This window comes from Eptatretus burgeri, chromosome 16, assembly GCF_056783735.1.
Source record: "Eptatretus burgeri isolate ZD-2024b chromosome 16, Ebu_testis_v1, whole genome shotgun sequence".
Taxonomy (NCBI): Eukaryota; Metazoa; Chordata; class Myxini; order Myxiniformes; family Myxinidae; genus Eptatretus; species Eptatretus burgeri.
Window position 1 is genome coordinate 42497238 of NC_140976.1, and position 20076 is coordinate 42517313.

General features: G+C 40.7%; 1 protein-coding gene and 1 long non-coding RNA gene across 3 annotated transcripts in view; one reads left to right on the forward strand and one right to left on the reverse strand.

The window, feature by feature from the left end:
- Positions 1-3426: 3426 nt before the first annotated feature.
- Positions 3427-17093, forward strand: SPDEF (SAM pointed domain containing ETS transcription factor). The gene is made up of 5 exons (XM_085860352.1): positions 3427-4334; positions 6041-6241; positions 11811-11852; positions 12459-12602; positions 14123-17093. Exons 1-5 carry the CDS (start codon positions 3899-3901, stop codon positions 14302-14304), a joined length of 1005 nt encoding a protein of 334 aa, XP_085716478.1. The 5' UTR covers positions 3427-3898; the 3' UTR covers positions 14305-17093.
- LOC147010958 (uncharacterized) overlaps positions 11078-20076 on the reverse strand; it is a 40983-nt gene continuing 31984 nt past the window's right edge. Inside the window, exons 1-4 of one of the 2 annotated variants that reach the window (XR_015052527.1) lie at positions 18966-19057; positions 17768-17875; positions 11943-12021; positions 11078-11845 (exon numbers count right to left, since the gene is read on the reverse strand). This is a non-coding gene — a long non-coding RNA (uncharacterized LOC147010958). Of the gene's footprint in view, positions 11846-11942; positions 12022-17767; positions 17876-18965; positions 19058-20076 lie in introns of those variants that run through there. The other variant, XR_015052528.1, reaches the window with a different exon arrangement.

The following is a 20076-nucleotide window of genomic DNA, read 5'->3' on the forward strand; positions in this document are numbered from 1 at the left end:
ATTCAATGACCAAATATGCAAATTGTCTTCAAATTTCAAGTTAATCTGATGAAAATTGACAATTTTGAAATTCTGCCTATGTTGACCTCAAAAATAATTGGTGTTTGAATTCAGTGACCTGAAATATAAATCCTCTTCAAACTTCACCAATCGGATGAAAATTGATGATTTTAGAAATACCACCTTAGTTGTCGACCTTGGGCCTATGTTGACCTCGAAAATAATTGGTGGTTGAATTCAGTGGCCTGATCCGCAGATCCTCTTCAAACCTCAAGTCAATGAAATAGAAATTTAGGATTTTTGAAATCTCACCGAAGTTGTTGACTTCTGGCCTATGTTGACCTTTTGGACCAAGTTGACCTCAAAAATAATTACTGGTTGAATTCAGTGACCTGAAATATAAATCCTCTTCAAATTTCAAGTCAATTGGATGAAATTTGAGGATTTTAGAAATCTCACCGAAGTTGTTGACCTTTGGCCTATGTTGACCTTTTGGTCGATGTTGACCTCAAAAATAATAGGCTTCTCGCTTATGACATACTCTACCATGTGGTGGAGTTTTGTGAAGATCGGTTTAAAATTGTGACCTGTAGGCGACAAACAAACAGACAGACAGAATAAGAAAATCGACGAACCAATATACTTGAAAAATCTTCGATTTTGCAACTAACAAACAGACAGAGTAGGGTGAAAACATAACTTCCTTCACCTTCGGTGGTGGAGGTAGTGAATCATGGGGGAGGATTACTACAAGTCTGATCAGATGAATCACATTGTGTGTGACAGAGCGAGCGATGGTTCTGCCGAAGCAGTTTCTAGTCCTGGGGTACAGTTGAGCAATTTGCCACCCCTTTCCCAGCAGTAATTAGGACAGGAATTTGGCCAGGCTGGTGGAGATAGCTCTCTTACTTTTTGCAAAGGACACTGTGGGATCTTTAACATCCACCAACTAATATCGGAAGATGAGACGCCAGTTCAATGTCCATCCGAGGGACGGCACATACATTGATGAATCACCCTGCCTGTGAAACACCGGGATGATGGCTTCCCACTTGGTCGAGATTTGAACCCAGGCTGGAGATGGCTTAGAGGTGAGTGTGCATACCTCTAGGTCATCCTGTAAGCCAATTAATACAAGTTGCGGGCTACATCTCAGCCAAGGGTGTCAGAGATTTATATAAAATCGAAGCCACGCTGACCGCCGACAGGTAAATCCAGATTGTGATCAATCATCCTATTTCTTGAGGAACATGTCGTTGGACCGGGATTCATCTTGCAACATGATCAACAATGACCCCAAGCAGACAGCCGATGTGGTGAAAAACTATGAGAAACAGGAAGAAGCTCATGGAACACTCACAATGATGCCTTGGCCTGAACAAAGTCCTGAAATGAACATATTTGAGGCTATGTGGGGTTATATGGATACTGAGAAAGTCAAACGGCAACCAACCAACCACCTTGGATGTGTGGTGGAAAGTGTTCCAGGATACTTGGAACAACATTCCACAGTCATTCATGGGAGAATGAAAACAAGGTGTTATGCTCTATGTAAAGCAAAAGACTTACACACCAAAGAGCAACTACCAAAGCACCATACAATGGACTCAATTCATTTTTCTATAATAATGCACTGTGTACGTATTATATACACACCTCACAGTTGCAACTACTCATTACCTCCGCTCACTGAAGGGAGACAGACGGAGATTATGTTTTCACCCCTGTTTGTTTGTTTGTTTGTGTGCAAGATATCTCAAAAAGTTGTGAACGGATTCTGATGAAATTTTGTGGACAGGTTGGGTGTGTTTAGATTAGATTTTGGTAAAGATCTGGATCCGGATCAGGGCAGAGTTGTGCGCTCTACCGAGTGCGCTTATTTGTCTTTTCACAAACATTTCACATATACATACTATATAAACTAGAATGGGCACTCGGTAGAGCGCATACCTTCGCCTCCGCTACTTTTTTGTTCTTGGCATGAGAGTGGGGGGAACAGAACAGTGAACATTTTGGTGTTGGTTTTATGCAAATCGGTTTTGATTTGACCGTGTTATGACAAAAACCGCATATTTTGAAAGGTCGTGACCCCACTGACCTTTGACCCCCAACCGCTAACAAGGGTAATGATGTAATTGTGTCATGTCGCCCATCATAAGATTGGGCAATGAATTCTGAACATTTTGGCATCGGTTGCATGCGAATTAGATCAAAATTGACCGCGCTAAGGTAAAAATACGAATTTGACCTTTCCGTGACCTTGACCTTGACCTTTGACCCGATCGCTCCCAAAATCTAATCAAATGTTCCTTGGATCATCCCACCAAACTATTGAACTGGGTGATGAGATAAACTCTTGAATTGGGTGATGATGAGATAAACTGTTGAACTGTGTGGTGATGAGATAAACGATTGAACTGGGTGATGATGAGATGAACTATTGAACTGGGTGATGATGAGATGAACTATTGAACTGGGTGATGATGAGATGAACTATTGAACTGGGCGATGATGAGATGAACTATTGAACTGGGCGATGATGAGATGAACTATTGAACTGGGCGATGATGAGATGAACTATTGAACTGGGTGATGATGAGATGAACTATTGAACTGGGTGATGATGAGATGAACTATTGAACTGGGTGATGATGAGATGAACTATTGAACTGGGCGATGATGAGACGAACTATTGAACTGGGCGATGATGAGATGAACTATTGAACTGGGCGATGATGAGATGAACTATTGAACTAGGTGATGATGAGATGGTGATGATTTTCACCATTGGTGTAACTACTTATGCAGAATGTTCTGATAATTATGACGTCATAGGTCACATGCGGTGGCAGCTATGTTGGAAAAACGGGGAAAAAATTAGGACCTCTGTATCTCTGAAACCGAACCAAGGAAAAAATTGAAACTTGGCACAAAGCAAGTTCTCCTAATGAGGAATGACAGTGATATTTTATGCCTTCATAGGTGCCTTTGTTATGATGTCATAACAAAATAATAACCCATCATCCCACCAAATTTCAAGCGATTTGGTTTAATACTTTCTGAGTTATGCGAATAACAAACAAACACACACACACACACACACACACACATTCACAAATAAATAAATAAATAAATACACAGCGACCAATACATAACGTTTCGCAGAATGCGAAGGTAATCAATAAATGTGTGTATCTCTATACATACATAAATATATGTATAGTATGTACGAACTATGTACTTTGAGGCATGACTTGTTATTAACAATTGCTTCAAGTGCAGACTCTGACATTCTTACAGCTCACTCTATGTTTTAGCTCTTAAAACCCAGCAATCCCCACCTCCTGGTAGTGCTTTGTACTTTAACCCAAATGACTTCAAAAAGCTGGCACAGAGCGTTCTGCCGGAGCATCGTTCCATGAGATTGAGAACGACTTCGGAGGGGTTAATCCGATTTCGTTCAAATAAAACATTTAATGAAAACACCAAGGGAGGGAGAACACCAACCTTCTCGAAAATGCCTTTGTCTCCCTGGATACTGTCCATTCTTTTTCGAGATAACTTTGTTTCACTCTCTCAACGAAAGACTATTCAACGGTAGAAACATAATTGGATACGAAGTACTCTATATTGTATATTGTTGACGACCAACAGAGCAAACACAAATGACATTCTAAAGTGAGCACAGTATAGGGTTCACCGGCAAATAAAAAGCATTTATACCGTGACAGACCTCCATTTTCAATGGACAAAACCATAGTTGCAGCTCAAGAGCAAAGACGAGTCAAGTCAGACGGCTTGAGGAGACAAAGATCTAGAAAGTGCATAAATTCAGTGTTCATCAGGTCTAACTCAGCCCGTTCCCTCCTATTCCCATTGAGCTTCTCTCACGTACACCATGGAGGACATCACCAAGTCATCAAACCAAGTTCAGTTCTCGAGACGCCCACGAAACGAACATCACGTTGAAGATAGTGGTGACAAGGCACACACCTTGCTTGCTGGTAAAATCTTATATGAAAAGGCAGTTGAAGCAGCTCTTCACCAAGAGTTCTCCTACTGGAGGTCTCAATTCCACTCTGAAGGAAATGTTGATGAAAGCTCCATGATCCATGCACTGAAGACGGCAGAACTACGGTCGGCATACTGCAGTAGCCTTGCTTCTAGTGGAACGGTTCACCAAGACGCACTCGCAGGTGCAGTGGAAACCAGGCCACCAGGTGATGGGTTTGTGTTTCATGAGCGCTACCTGATGGATAAGGTTCACTCAATGGTTCTGCAAGAGGTTCTCAAGGACATTGAAACGGCCTGCAATCTGCTGAATATCTCTCCAGGTGAGATGGTAACACTTACAAACAGTAATAAGCACTGTTACCCATCACAGCATTATTACCCTCGCCAAAGGAGAGGGTATTGCATTCGGGTCCGTTTGTTTGTTTGCCTGTTTGTCTGTTTGTCCGCACAGAACTTTCCTATTTTACTCTGCAACTGCTTGTCGGATTGAGACGAAATTTTCACCATTGGTGTAACTACTTATGCAGAATGTTCTGATAATTATGACGTCATACGTCACGTGCGGTGGCAGCTATGTTGGAAAAATGGGGAAAAAAAATTAGGACCTCTGTATCTCTGAAACGGAACCAAGGAAAAAATTGAAACTTGGCACAAAGCAAGTTCTCCTAATGAGGAATGACAGTGATATTTTATGCCTTCATAGGTGCCTTTGTTATGATGTCATAATTGCAGATGGAGAACGCTACATCCAATCAGCATGAAAATTTTTGAGTCATCTTGGGATAAAATGTTCCACAAAATTTTTTTGATGACTTCATCGGTCACATGATTCGGCAGCCATATATATCTATCTATAATTCCAGCAATCTGTGTGTGTGTGTCTGTCTGTCTGTGACTGCCGTTTCTCGACAACCGCCGGTCCGATCTGATTGAAACTTGCCAGGAATATTTCTGGGGACCCGTGGATGTGCCTTTTCAAGGTTTGATATTAATCGGATAAGCAGTTCCCAAGTTACGGCCATTTATCTGTCAACCAATGACAGGACACGGTGCTATGACATCACGAATGATGTCACAATGCTTCCCCTTTTTTTTTTGATATGATGTCACAATTGACGCTGGGACCTGATTATGTGCCTTTTCAAGGTTTGATATCGTTCTTCTTCATCCATTTCAGCTGCTTCCCAAGTGTTTCCCAAGGTTTGAAAGCTGTTTTTTCCAAAGGTTTGAATTAATTGTTCAAATTATTAATTAATCCCAAGGTTTGGGGGGGGGGCGAGAGAGAGAGAGGACGAGAGAGAGGGGGCGTCACAATTCTAGAGAGGGGGCGGGAGAGGGTGTGTGAGAGGGGGGATGAGAGTGGCGGCGAGAGAGAGGGGCGAGAGAGGAGGGAGGAGAGAGGAGGGGCGAGACTAGGGGGAGAGAGGGGATGAGAGAGGGGGCGAGAGAGAGGGGCATCACAATTCTTCTTCTTCGTTTGATATGACATCACAATTGACGCTGGGGACCTGAGTATGTTTCCCAGGTGTTTCCCAAGTTATGGCCATTTATGATACGGTTGGTCCGATCTAATTGAAACAATGCCCCAATCCAGTCGTCGTTTACGAGAGCGAAGGAACGAAGCTGCACATACTGGCACGCACCTACGGGGCCCGCACTAGTATATATATTTTTTAAACATTCAAAAATCTTCTCTGAAATGGCTGAACAGATCAAGGTGAAACTTTACAAACATGACCGCCTGTCCATGAGGGACAAAATATTCACACATGTGACATCATAGGTCACATGGTTTGATAGCCATATTGGATTTACCCTAAAACACATAAAGATACACCACTCAAAAGAAGACCCGGCAAGGGTCTGCAATCTCTGATTGCTCTTTTTCTTGTTATGATTGCAATGTTTGTCAAGATCATTACATATGGATATCGATTTCCCAACATTCTAACATCTATTATTAGCATACATTCGAACAAGAACTATGAATGTGTATATCACTGACTTGTAATACACATTCCATCAGATCCTCTAAGTTGGGACACCAGAGATGCATCCAAGTGGATATTTTGGACCGAGCACCAGTATCATTTGCCTCCACTGGGCCAGGCATTTGCTGGGCTTGATGGACGAGCTCTAAGTTCTCTGTCTGAGGAACAATTTTGCGAGATGGCTATCGGCAGCAGTGGTCCAACCGTCCATGCTCAGATGGAGATCTGGAGAACAGGTCAATTATTTTAGCTGATAAATCGGAATGGAGTATACCATTATATCTCTCATGGCACAAAATGTAAGGATGCATGCAGAGCCGGATTTAAGTTTAACAGCCCCCAGGACATTCGAGTAGTAGAGACCCCCTCCAACCCCCCCCCCCAACCAACCACCAACTTTGAAATGTAGTGGGAAGAGAAAAAAATATATAAAAGAGCATTACTGTGTATAGATCTACAAACATTTCACTACAACACTTTTTTTGCTGATTAGTTTACGTTTTGTATACCACTGATGGGCTGTATCTGGATTCGGACCTGATGTGGATTTTTTAAACCCACCTTGTTGTGATCGTTGTCCTCCTGAAGGATTTTAACTGGCCGATTGTGGAATCCTATTTGACTTCAGACAGAGTTTACCGTTTGTCCGATTTGATTATAAAATCCAACAAAAAAACCCTATCGACACTGATAAAACTGATGTCCACACAAGTCCTTCCTTGTGAAACAATTTATTTCCTAATTATACACCATACACTTCTCACCCTTGTACAATGAACTTAAAAAATCCCCATTTGTTTGCAATATTATTCTTACTTTAGTTAACAGTTAGACCAACCCGATTCAATTCACTTCTACATTACATCAGAGTTTTATTCTAACTTGGTACTTGGTCAGTTCCAAGGAGTACAAGCCACTGAGAAACTATACTTCCTCACGTGCTCGTACTAAGAAAATGTGCCTTTCAAAACATTTTATACTTCCATGAGAGAGAGGTTGGGGGATATTCACCCAGACTGTAGACGTGTCCTTTAGACATAAAGCCACTTCGTACATTTTCTAAGCAAAGGTTCATTTATCAGCTCGGTCACTCTGCTCCAGAACAACACATTTCTTATCATTTAGGGCAAAAGTCTTTTGGCCAGAAATGACAGCCAATTCAATTTGCAGCATAAAAGTTACATTTCTGAAACTCCATTTGTTACAATTTAAAATACATTAATATAAATTTTTCCCCCACACTCCCCCGTTTTTTTTTTTAAGGAAAATTTGAATAATTTTTCTTACACATGATTACCATGTCCCATTCCTGAAGGAGAAAAGATTTCCATTATTCAAGTTCAATCAACAATGGCAGCGTGTGCTCATATCAGAAAATGAGTGAGTTTCCATTTAATATATGGCCTGTTCATCAGCATGTGTCACACATTGAAACATGCTACCCAAAGTCAGAAGATAAACAGGTCAGGGTGTGGATAGAGCGGCACCCAACGGGAAACACAATCGAAGCACTCCTTGAGCTGAGGAGAAGGTAGATGTGGGCAAGTACAAGTTTGGGCCGGACACTGGGTTGAAGGAGCGCAGTGTGGAACTCCAGGCCTGTCGTACATTGAAGTGACCACAGCAAGTTCATGATGTATTTGCAGAGCGGCAATCGAGAGTGTGGCTGAGAACATTCCTCCATGCAGGCACCACACAACGCCGACGTTAAGACTTTGCTCAACCTTCTCCTCAGTGGGTTTTTTCTTTCTTTTCCCACATTGCTCCATCTTATCTCCTCAGGAAGGGGAGGGACAATCATGTGTTGAATGCTCAATCACCAAAATCTGGGTTCTCCCATCGTCCAATCTTTGTGTGGAAGCTTCATTTAGATGAAATCGTACATTGCTTCAAAGACTGCTTTCGACACTCCGAAACAAACAAAGCATCAATTAAACACCAATCAATAAACGTCATAGGCACATGTAGTTCTACAAGACTAACAAAGATTGTTATGGAAGCATTTAACTTGCATTATATGTCATATCAATATTTTAATCCCTTTCCTTGTTATTTCCCAAAACACATTGCTAAAATATACAGAAATCCCAGTTGTACGTATACTCAAAACATCCATCTCATTTGCTATTTCCATCGACATTTTAAATCTCTGACATTTCTCCATCTGTCCACTTCTCTCTCACCAAAACAGCAAACATGCTTCCATTTTTCCAACTCACATACACAAACCATCTATCACTTCCTCCGACCTTCTCAATGACGAATCCATTTTCCTTTATCAAAACAAATAAATCATTTTAAACAGTTGTTCAAAAATTGTCAAATCACTTGTCAAATCTGTTATCAGGCGAATATCGTTTAAATTGCAGCTGAAACACTCTGTCTACACATGCAGCTTCACCCTCCACAATCTTTATCCCAGTCTTGGAAAAGCATCTTAAACTTCAGACTAATAAACATCCAAACTCTCTTAAACAACTTTTTGGTCAAAACAAAATATTTCCTTTTAAAATCCATAAATGAAAAATTTAATCTTCAGCATCTATCCAATTAAATCATGAATTTACCTTGACTGAATCGATCAAATGGTTACACTGGGTTGTTTGCCATTGCCTTCCCAGCACAAGTTCAGGTAACCTCAACATTCGCAGACGAATAAAACAATATTTCAACGTCCATCCGAGGGAATCATCTATTATCTGTGAATTGCCCCACGTGCTAAACATCATCAAATCATTAAAATCATTCCAAATCACGTTTCTACATTTAAATCACATACAGTATATCCACATTCACAATTGTTATTTCACAATTTATTCAAAATCCCGATGGTTGTAAAATAAAACTTCAACACTTTTTCCTAAATGGACTTCACTTTAAACAGATTCAGTCGAGAGGGTGCGCCACAAACACCAAGGAACAAGGAACAGGAAGTTCTCTCCACATCCAGTGGGAAGAAAAAGGAAAAAAACTCTGACAGGCAAAACCCACAGTTTAGCATTACTCTGTCATGGCTTCAACACATACACTAAACAGCATTGCATCTCATAGACTCACGTGTGATCACGTGACCCAATACCAATCACATTTCTATCTCATCCTCTTGAATCTGCATATGAATCGAATTTCACACCTAAAGCAAAGGCTCGAACAAAGACTCAGTGTAAAGATAGGCCACCCCCCACAGATCGAGTGGAGGGGGTCTCACACAGTGTAGTTTGCGACCTTCGCGTGGAAATACAACGCAAAGAATGTATAACATGTCATTTCAAACAGACCCACAGCTCAACTCAGCACGAGTTAAAATATCGTCAAAATCCCAACATAACACGTTTCATTGCAGTGAATATTGGAATCGCACAAGTATCATTTTTTTTTACTCTCAGGAACAAATCACCCACCATGCTCCCAGCTGGTTGATCATCTCTTGCACTCTACAAAACGTTTCGTGCAAATCATTGCATTTACAAATCTGTAAAACCTCCACACAATATAATATAACAACCTCACTGCCAACAAACTTCCAGTGAGTTCAATGAACAAAAAGTAACTCTTAAAACTCTTACAAACAGGTAACTTACAATGTTTATCTATTTAACCCTATCTCGGCGTCTCAGCCGTGTCCTCGGCCATCTCTCTCATCTCTCTCACAGCCGGTCCGTATCAATGCAAACATGTGGCATGTCGCTTCATCATGCCTATTTAATTACGCATCTGACTCCTTAACGAGCCTCTTCTTGTCATCTGACTCCTCTTCTTCTCCAGCACTTTTCTAAAACAACTACAGTACTTATCGTTTACTTTAAAACGGACTCCTTCCGCCGGATCCTCTTCTTTCTCTCAATAAAATTATCTGACAATGAACTTTTCTTTGTTCGAAATGCGTTACCTGCTGAGAGCGCTCTCCCTTACCTTCGCTCAAGCACTTGTCGTTCCTCCAGGCACTGCCTCCAGCAGATTAAGCACCTCCGGTCACGAGCACCGCAGCAACGTCGGTTCGAATCCGAGTCTCGGCGCCAACTGATATGGATTTTTTTAACCCACCTTGTTGTGATCGTTGTCCTCCTGAAGGATTCTAACTGGCCGATTGTGGAATCCTATTTGACTTCAAACAGAGTTTAACGCTTGTCCGATTTGATTATAAAATCCTACAAAAAACCCTATCGACACTGATAAAACTGATGTCCACGCAAGTCCTTCCTTGTGAAACAATTTATTTCCTAATTATACACCATACACTTCTCACCCTTGTACAATGAACTTAAAAATCCCCATTTGTTTGCAATATTATTCTTACTTTAGTTAACAGTTAGACCAACCCGATTCAATTCACTTCTACATTACATCAGAGAGTTTTATTCTAACTTGGTACTTGGTCAGTTCCAAGGAGTACGAGCCACTGAGAAACTATACTTCCTCACGTGCTCGTACTAAGAAAATGTGCCTTTCAAAACATTTTATACTTCCATGAGAGAGAGGTTGGGGGATATTCACCCAGACTGTAGACGTGTCTTTTAGACATAAAGCCACTTCGTACATTTTCTAAGCAAAGGTTCATTTATCAGCTCGGTCACTCTGCTCCAGAACAACACATTTCTTATCATTTAGGGCAAAAGTCTTTTGGCCAGAAATGACAGCCAATTCAATTTGCAGCATAAAAGTTACATTTCTGAAACTCCATTTGTTACAATTTAAAATACATTAATATAAATTTTTCCCCCACAGACCTGAACCAAAATCGAATTGGCTTGTTCTTGTCGCCGAACCAACTCATCCACCAAGTGTCGTCCGAATCCGCCCATAACATTTTCACATATCGTGTGATATATCGTTTTCACCCTGTCATCTCAATGGTGAAAAATCACTTATAAATTATTGGATCCAGATTCCGATCTTCACCAAAATCGAATCAATTCTTCCTTGTTACATCCCCAACCTGCCCACCAAGTTTCGGCCAAATCCATGTTCAACTTTTGAGATATTGTGCTAAAATATATATATATACATATATATATATATATATATATATATATATATATATATATATATATATATATATATATATATATATATATATATATGGCCCTATCTCTCAATGGTGAATAAATCCCTTAAGAAATTCTCGTTTCCAGAGCCGGATCTTCACCTAAATCCAATCAATTCATGCTTGACACATACCCAAACTGTCCACCAAATTTTGTCCAAATCCATCCACAACTTTTGAGATATCATGCTCAGACAAACAGACAGGGGTGAAAACATAACTTCCGTCCACTTTTGGTGGCGGAGGTAAATACGAGTTCCCTTCCAAGGAACTTCAACAGAGGAGAAAGCCATTCGACCCATCAGCCTACAAAACCATTACCAACATATGATTGTTTGTCCGCTCTCTATCCTTTTAAATGCTGAGCGTCAAGCAAGGAAGCAGCACGTACCATTTAAAAAAAAGTATTTGGTATGACTCGGATGGGGTCAGGTTGGAACTGTTGACCTCCCAGACATTTTAATCATTAAGCCACCAAGTCTGATAAATAAATAAAAATGTCTTATTAATGGATGCAGATCGTCATTTCGAACACAAATTCTTCCTTCCAAACATTTGAATTGCAAGTTATGCTCTGCTGTGTATTCCAAAATTTTTCAAGTACAAATGTAGTCACAGTCAGGTAGACTTAAGCATTACAAAAGAAACCGTTATTTCTTTGAATTTTTGAGACTTGGATTATATAAAGTACTTTAACAGTTTTGTCAATAACAATGATGCAATAATGTGTGATTGTAACTCTCTATTACTGTAACCAACAGTCTTGCACCTGAGCTTGTCCAGACACGTCTCGTCCCTGAAAGGTAAATACACACAGCAGGACATCAGTGTCAGACAGAGCAGCACCACATAGAGAGATGGCAATCCAGGTAGCCAACAGAACCGGAAATTACCTGGCTGATTATTATCGGGCCATCTCGTAAGGGGTCTCGTTCGAGTTGGTCCAGCATCGTTGGCTACCTGCGAATGCAGCTTGACAGCAGCAAAAATTGGAAAACGAATAACATTTTGAGACAGTCAGACAAAATGGCGAGAAACACACAGTGTTACCTGCTTGAAAGGGAAATAAAGAGACACACCTTTTATTTTATGGCAGTTGTTTCACCTGCTTTCATTAACATCTTAAAATTAGGACAATGAAAAACAGAGAAAGTCAGGGATTGTAAAAACAAAGAAAGAGCGGCACTTGCACACTTTATCTAAACGTACAGGTATATTGCCTTGAACTTCAGGTAAGTATTTTGCTTTTGTTGAATGTTTTACAATCAACAATTTCATAACCACCTGTAGTGCAGGTTGTTTGTTTTGCTATCCTATGCAATGTTCTTATAGTGGAAAATGGACATTAAACTGTAACAATAAAGCGACTTGACTGATCCTTGCTGATATGCTTGTGATGTGATCTTCAGGGAGTTATTGTGATCCTCAAACCGTCTGCCAGGGAAAGACCTATCCTGCCTCTCAGCCCATACATCTATGGCAGTTTCTCAAAGAGCTGTTGTTAAGCCCAGACATGTACAGTCACTTGATTCGTTGGCTCAATCAAGAAAAAGGTAAACATCAAAATGACTTCTGGTTAATGATAATAATGTGATACTCGGCGAGTCATCAAATAATTTCAATCCATCTCGTGAAACATTCATCAATTGGATAATCCCAGGGCAGATGCAAGTTTATATTTTAAAGTTGGCTTGGGGGTTGGAGGGAAGGTACACCCAGGTACAAACAGACTGATGCTGCCAGAGTGTGGGGGTAGACATTAACCTGGAGGATCTGATCGCCAGAACTGATTGAGGATCTTGTGTTATCTTTCATGAAGAGGTGGGAGTTATCTCAAGCACCCAGAACGAATGACAAATTATTATTCTGACCTACAGGGGGGGGTCTGTATCAGTAGCACAGCTCCTCTAGCCTGGGTTTGAATCCCCACCCAGCAATAAATTGTCATCCTGGTATTTTGCAGGTAGGGCGATTCATCAACGTACGTGCCGTCCCTCAGATGGATGTTTAAATGGGTGTCCCGTCTGCCAGCATTAGTTGGTGGATGTTAAGGATACAATGGTGTCCTTCGTGAAGAGTCGGTGAGCTATCACCAGCGCCTTCAACAAATTACAAATTCCTGCTGTAACCTGAAGGGGGTATGTGGGGGTCACTGTATGAGCAGCACAGCTACGACCCCAGCAAATGATACTACTTGCAGACATGTGTTGCACATGGAAGAAGAAGCTACACTCCTAGCAATGACGCAAATCATCGTCATCATCATCATCATCATCATCATCCACCTTGCTCTACATACAGAGTGTCGGCTCTGCTGAAGCAGTTTCTTGGCTAGGGTTACAATGGATGGGTTGTCACTCTGACACAAGAAGTCAGGACAGGAATTTGGAATTTGGCCAGGGTACTGGCAATAGCTCACCTGCTCTTCGCAAAGGACACCGTGGGAGGTTTAATGTTTAACCATTTAACGCCGGCAAATGGGACACCCAGTTTAATGTTTATCCGAAGGGTGGGACACACATTGAATCATTGATGCCTCATCGCCCTGCCTGTGACACTCTAGGATAACAGCTTAAAGCTCCGCTGAGATTCAGAACCCAGGTTACACACCTCAGAAGCAAGTGTGTTTACCTCTAGGCCATCCTGCCAGCCAAGGCTGCCATGTGCTGCACCCAAATTAATGAATGCACTGACGTGGCATGGCTAGGAATCCATCCCTTGGTAAAGAAAGCAATTTAGAATTTGACTTGAGCACTGACGTACAGTGAGTGGCCCATTGACCACGGAAATGACAACGGGACCTTGAGCATGCACTGAGTGCCAAGACAGGGTATCCGGCTTAATGTCCCTTCCAAATGATGGCGTCCTCATTGCAAAGCACCAGGATGATAGTGTCGAATCTTCCCATGTGATACCGTTGCACCAGATATAAATCCAAATGAGATATACACTGTTCATTTGTGATTTCTATGAAATGCACTTTTTTCTTATTTAAAAGCCAAGTTTGGATTTGCATATTTTTTTTCAGCAAGATATGGTTAATCCTTACTTTTTGGAACTCCTTCTCACCCAGGAATCTTCAAGATCGAAGATTCGGCACAGGTTGCTCGACTGTGGGGTGAGCGCAAGAACCGGCCAGCGATGAACTACGACAAGCTCAGTCGTTCCATTCGGCAATACTACAAGAAAGGGATCATTCGAAAGCCGAGGATTTCACAACGACTTGTGTACCAGTTCGTGTGCCCACGGCGATAAGCTTGTTCAAGTGGAGTTTAACAATTGATCATTTTTGGCTGTATCGCGTTTCCTGAGGTCTTGTTCAGATCTATTTGTGCGACACATCAGCTCGAGTAGGACAATGCGACGAGTTTGTTGAAACAGCTGCCTCGTCCTATTTAGAGAAAACTGTGAATGCTACTTCATTTGTAACGACCTTGTGTAATGTGTTATGTGAAAGAAACCCGAAACCGACTTTGCGGTTTCTCATGACGCGTTTATTTCAAAACAACAGACTCGTTTTTGTTTGAGCGGGAGGGTTCAGGTAGGTGGAGGTGGGGATGGTGAAGAAGGATGAGGAAGGAGGACAGATGGACACCACTGTGTAGATATTTCGGTATGATGTAGTTGCTTTTACTCTAATGGAAAACTAGGTTGTTAACCGGCATAGTCTTACATAGTCTCTTTTTTTTTTTTCTTTTTTTTTTTTAAATCACTCTTCTTTCTTCTGCTTGTTTTTTTTTTTGAACCTTTTGTAAAAAAAATAAAACAATTAAAACAAAACAAAACAATGTAGTCATCAAAATTATTTCCCATGTCTTTGTTTCTTGCATATCTTACATATGAGGAAGTGTCAAAATGTTTTAACTGAAAATTTTTAATAAAAGAGCTTGTACGCATCTTTGTTTAACATTGCCATTGACATTGTAGATATTTCTCATTTGTAGCTTTTGTTTCGCGTCCCTCCGACAAGGTCGGGGACGGTGACATTTAAATGAGCTCCGTCTGACCGACCATCTGTCCATGTACTTTTGTGTACGCGATATTTCAAAAACCGTTGAACATTTACCTTTAATATCGCAGATATGTATTCCTCGTGACATTATCTGAACCTCATTAGATCACGACTGTAATTGGCTGAAATATGTTGCCATGGCAACCATCTCAGTAACTTGGCTTGTGTAAATGATATTTTAAAAAACGTTTTAAGAATTACCTTTCATATGACACAGATCAATTCCTCATACCACCCAAAAGGCAGGGGAGATGGAATATCAACTCCTTGTTGAATTTGGTTTTGTTTCTTGTTTTCTTGGGTTTTGATGTCAATTTGCTGCTTTAGGGATGTACATGTATGGAGTGCGTCCTACGACACCCTCTGGGTGTTTTTTTTTTGCTCTCCTCATGGTGAGGATAATATCTGAATACTTATTTGAAGAACGATTATATTTTCTTTGTTGACCAATAAAACAGTAGGATTTTTCAATCTAAAGAGCCCATTAATTTCGTGAAAGTTTAGGTTTTTGCCATTGTTGTCGTTGACCTTAATATGGAAAATAATATGATCAAATAATTTTTCCTGAGAGATTGCCGATACCATTATGACTACAACAACTACTGTATGTTGTGTTGGGTCATTATTGGTTCACAAAAAAATATTTTCACGAAAAATATAAGTGACCACTATATTCGTTATTGTTGTGTGCGTGTCTGTCTGTCTGTCTGTCTGTTGGGTAGTCGATCCAGTCGAAAAAAAAAATTGAGATTTGTTCGACCCTTATTCTCAGTATTTAAAATGGCGATTTCAGTTAATACAATGGCGATTTCGATGAAACTTGGTTGGTAGGTTCATACCATGACCGAGTTGTGTGAAAATGAGAACCGTTGCTATGGACACCACCGTTGCCTAGCAACGGGACTTTGAAATTTTAGAAAAATCATAAAAAATTTATTTTTTCGAAAATCAAAAATCAGGCCACGAGCGACTGTGGGCAGTACATTCAGCCCTATTTTCAAAAATTTCCAGCCGGATCCTATGAAAACTGTCGGAGAAGATAGACTTTGAATGAACCCTGGTCGAAAACAATTAAAAAACGAAGTTCATTATATCTCAGTGACTCTGAGTCAGGTATACATGAAACTGGTATGGTAGGTTCATGGTATGTCCAAGTTATGTGTGAGAAAGAACCGTTGCTATGGACCCCTCCGTTGCCTAGCAACGGCCAAAAAACCTCTAAATGTGGGGGTATTTTAACGAAAAAACAATCTGCAGCATTAACCCTTGAAGCAAGAATCATGAATTTTCTTGTGCTTAATCCTCAGGTCATTCCCCATCGAACAGGCCCATCACGTCAGGTTATATTGGGTAGTCGACTACCCATGTCCACCTACCGGCTTGTCTGTCTGTCTGTCTGTCTGTCCCGAGCATAGCTCCGTGGGTTTTGATCCGATCCTGATAAAATTTTGGTTGGAGGTTTATATCATGATCTAGTTGTGTTTTCCTGAGAATGGGCGTGGTGCGCCCATTATGGGCGGAGCCACGCCCAAAGAACGTGTTTTTAGGGGGTAGCCGATTTCAATTTGCATCTTCTCCTAGGGGGTTTGTCAAATCTGGCAGGGGTTTCGGTATTTGGTTAGCCCAATGGCACCTGCATAGCCCCACGGAGCTCGATTTTTCATTTTCGTCCCAAGGTCAAGGTCACAAGGTCACGAACTTAGAAAATTGGAAATTTTGATGTAAAAAATTATCTTCTCTGAGAGGTTTGTCAAATCTGGCTGGGGTTTTGGTATTTGGTTAGCCCAATGGCACCTGCATAGGTGTCCTGCATAAGGTCACAAGGTCACAAACTTAGAAAATTGCTAATTTTGACATAAAAATCATACGACCGCCGAAACTTTGAGAACTAGGATGACAATATTTTTATGCATAATCTTGAGGTCATTCCCCACCTAAAGTCTTGAAATCATTTTGCTCTATCTCGCACACCTTGCCCGTGGCGCCCCCTTCAAATTTGTTTTTACGCTGATTTCATCAAAGTATGGATAATCCGAGGAGTACGAAATGCCATATAGCCTATATGACGTTATATTGTTCCTGGAATGTTCCAGAGGAAGTTTTGCACCAAAGGTCATAATCCTTGACCTTTAAAGTTCACAAAGGTCAAATTTTCAAAGTTGTGCGAATCGAACCGGGTTTTCTCCCTTCTTCGACGAACTAACTCCAATAAGCTATAGCACGTATCCTGTTTCCTTATTTTAACTTCCACAATATTGTTTTGTGACCTTTAAATGTTATGCAAAGGTCAAATTTTGAAGGTTGTTGAACGAAACCGGGTTTTCGAAATTTTGTAGCTAATTACCTGTCATCATAATGATGTTGATCATTTTTATAACTTGGTCAAACATTATCACATTGTCTCATCCTTGACTTCTGAAACAATCTACATCGTCAAATACCGCTCGTGAACCATCGTCGTCTTCAGACTTGTGTAATGTTACATTTATTTTTGCTACATTATTGAAACCAATATGTTTTTTTAACATCCATATACCCTAAACTGTAAAACTGGGGTTGGTTCCATTTTTTCAATGACCTCTATGGCAGCTGTCCTGGATTTAAAAAAAAACATTGCAGTGAGCGTGGCTGTGCCACTAATGCAATTCCCCCCAACTATTTAGTGCAGCAATTTGGAATTTGGGCAGGGTGCCGGCGAACACTCACCCACTCTTCGGGAAGGATACCATGGGATCTTGAACATCCACCAAGTAATGCCGGAAGACGGGTCGACCGTTTAACGTCCATCAGAGGGACATTGATGAATCACGCTGCCTGTGAAACACCGAGATGACAGTTTCTAGCTGGGTCGAGATTATGGTCACACAATGCAAAAGTATTATTAAAGTTACTATCAGGACTACTACTACGACTACTACTACAAAGGCCACAATTTTGGTGTCATATTTTTGTGTGGAATAGATATGTGTAATATGATTTTTAAATAATAATTTTCCTTGTATGCTTTCCAACTAGTCACCTCCCGAAACCATGTGTCTCTCTCTACCCTCTTCATGGTACTTTTTTCATCTAACCATCAGCTTCACTCTGCGTTTACCAATCCAAATTCACCATACACCTCCATGATTTTACTTCAACCTTTCCTTTTCCAAATCTTACATAATCCTTATGAATAAATAAATAAATAAATTCACTTTTAACGATACACCATATCCACGTGTTTCTGCTGGATCTGTTTCTACCCTCTGTGCTTGCCGATCCAAATTCACCATTCATCTCACGATCTTTTCTTCAACTTTTCCTTTACATAATCTTTTGCAATCTCTTTCAAAATAAATAAATAAATGAATAAATAATAATAATAAAAACAGTCTCTTATAATGCTTCATCTTCCTCTTTCACACGTGTGGTTCTCATTACTGTATCATAATTCACCATTTTTCAATTTCAACAGATTGCTCTCAATTCGACCTTTCCTTCATACCTTATCTAAAAAAATCCAACAGTTACGTTTCTTCTCTCCATTCTCTTAATTCACCTTTATTGCATCTCTCAAGTAATGTCTTTAGTCGCATTTCGGAACTAAAAATAAAAAACCCCAGTTTGCTATGCATTTTTGCTTCCCATCAATCATCATTTTTTTCCAACTTCAGCGCCAATTCACTCCTCTCACCCCTCTCTCTCTCAAAAGCAACATCACAATCTTCCCCGTGTATTGATTTATCAAAATAAATGTCCGCTTATCGCACACCTATGATGGGAATAAATGGGTTTTGCAAATGGAAACATTTTCAAACAGGGGCCTTTGCTACACTGACTCAAAAACCTCAAACTAACTTATTTCCACCCATTGCAGGGCGAAGGCCTCCTTCAACTCACTTTGAAGGGTGGTGGACATACTCACCACACTTGCAAAATGCAGGTTGGCAACGAGACTACACAGCCATGGGAATTAAACCCACGCCAGAGAGTGGAGATACTCGATCAAACAACCGCACGTTCCATTAACTGACGAAGCAAAAACAGTGTTACATAACGCTAAAGTGAGAATCCTAAAATTATACTTTTAATAAACCCATGCTGACCGCTTTTAATTAGCTTCAATGCTTTTCAATTAGTTGATATTTAACCCATGCTTTCTGCTCATCTCCATTCATTCATTCCTCTTTTTTCTGTCCTGTGGAACCAACTTCCACATTCTCTTCAATCTCATTCTTCCATCCAGGTCTTCATTCTTCCGTCCAGACAGCTGCTCACCACGATTTCAGATCACCCCTCAGCCAAAACCATGATCTTTCTACCCCTATTAACCCTCCCCAAACCCACATCTTTCCAAATTTCCAGTTTTTCCTTCCTGAGAGTTTGCTTCTGTCTCCGTCTTGTCCACCACACGTGTCCTCCCCAACCGCTCATTCTTCCCAACATCCCTTATTTGTCGAAGTCTGACTATTTTGTCCTTCAACCTTGCGGATGGTGTGTTCCCCCTCACCTCTCTTTTCCTGCTCCTTTTGTTCTGTTATGTTCTGATCCATTCTATGTTCTAGGTCCTCTATGTGTCTCGACTTTGTATACAAAAAAAGAAAAATGGAAAGGAAGAGCCCCACAGCGGATTCTGGCAAGAATTTTGGGATTTGAACGTTACTCGTGATTGAAAGACGTCAATTTAACGCCTATTAGCAACGTGCTTGCTGACCGGTCCTTGGCTTAGCATCCCAACTGAGGGATGGTACACTATTTAATGCATCACCTTGTCAGCGAAGCACCAATCAGAATGGTTATAATCAAGATGAGAATTGACACCCAGACAAGATAACTCAAAGGCAAGTGCACTATTTCTTCACTAATCTGTCGGATTACACGTTTCATCGTTGGGCTGTCATGTTTTTCTTGATTGTTCATGGCAGGAGCTGTGAAAGACCTTATCATAGACAGCTGGTGTATCAAGCCAGTGTTTTGATGGTTGAGACAATAGTGAGTTTGTTATGGTCTACAGTCACGTAAAATTCCGAATTTCA

Coding starts and splice junctions, on each gene's coding strand:
- SPDEF (XM_085860352.1), top strand. CDS start 3,899: ATGGAGGACATCACCAAGTCATCAAACCAAGTTCAGTTCTCGAGACGC. Junction 6,242..11,810: donor GATGGAGATCTGGAGAACAG/GTCAATTATTTT, acceptor TGTAACCAACAG/TCTTGCACCTGAGCTTGTCC. Junction 11,853..12,458: donor ACACGTCTCGTCCCTGAAAG/GTAAATACACAC, acceptor TGTGATCTTCAG/GGAGTTATTGTGATCCTCAA.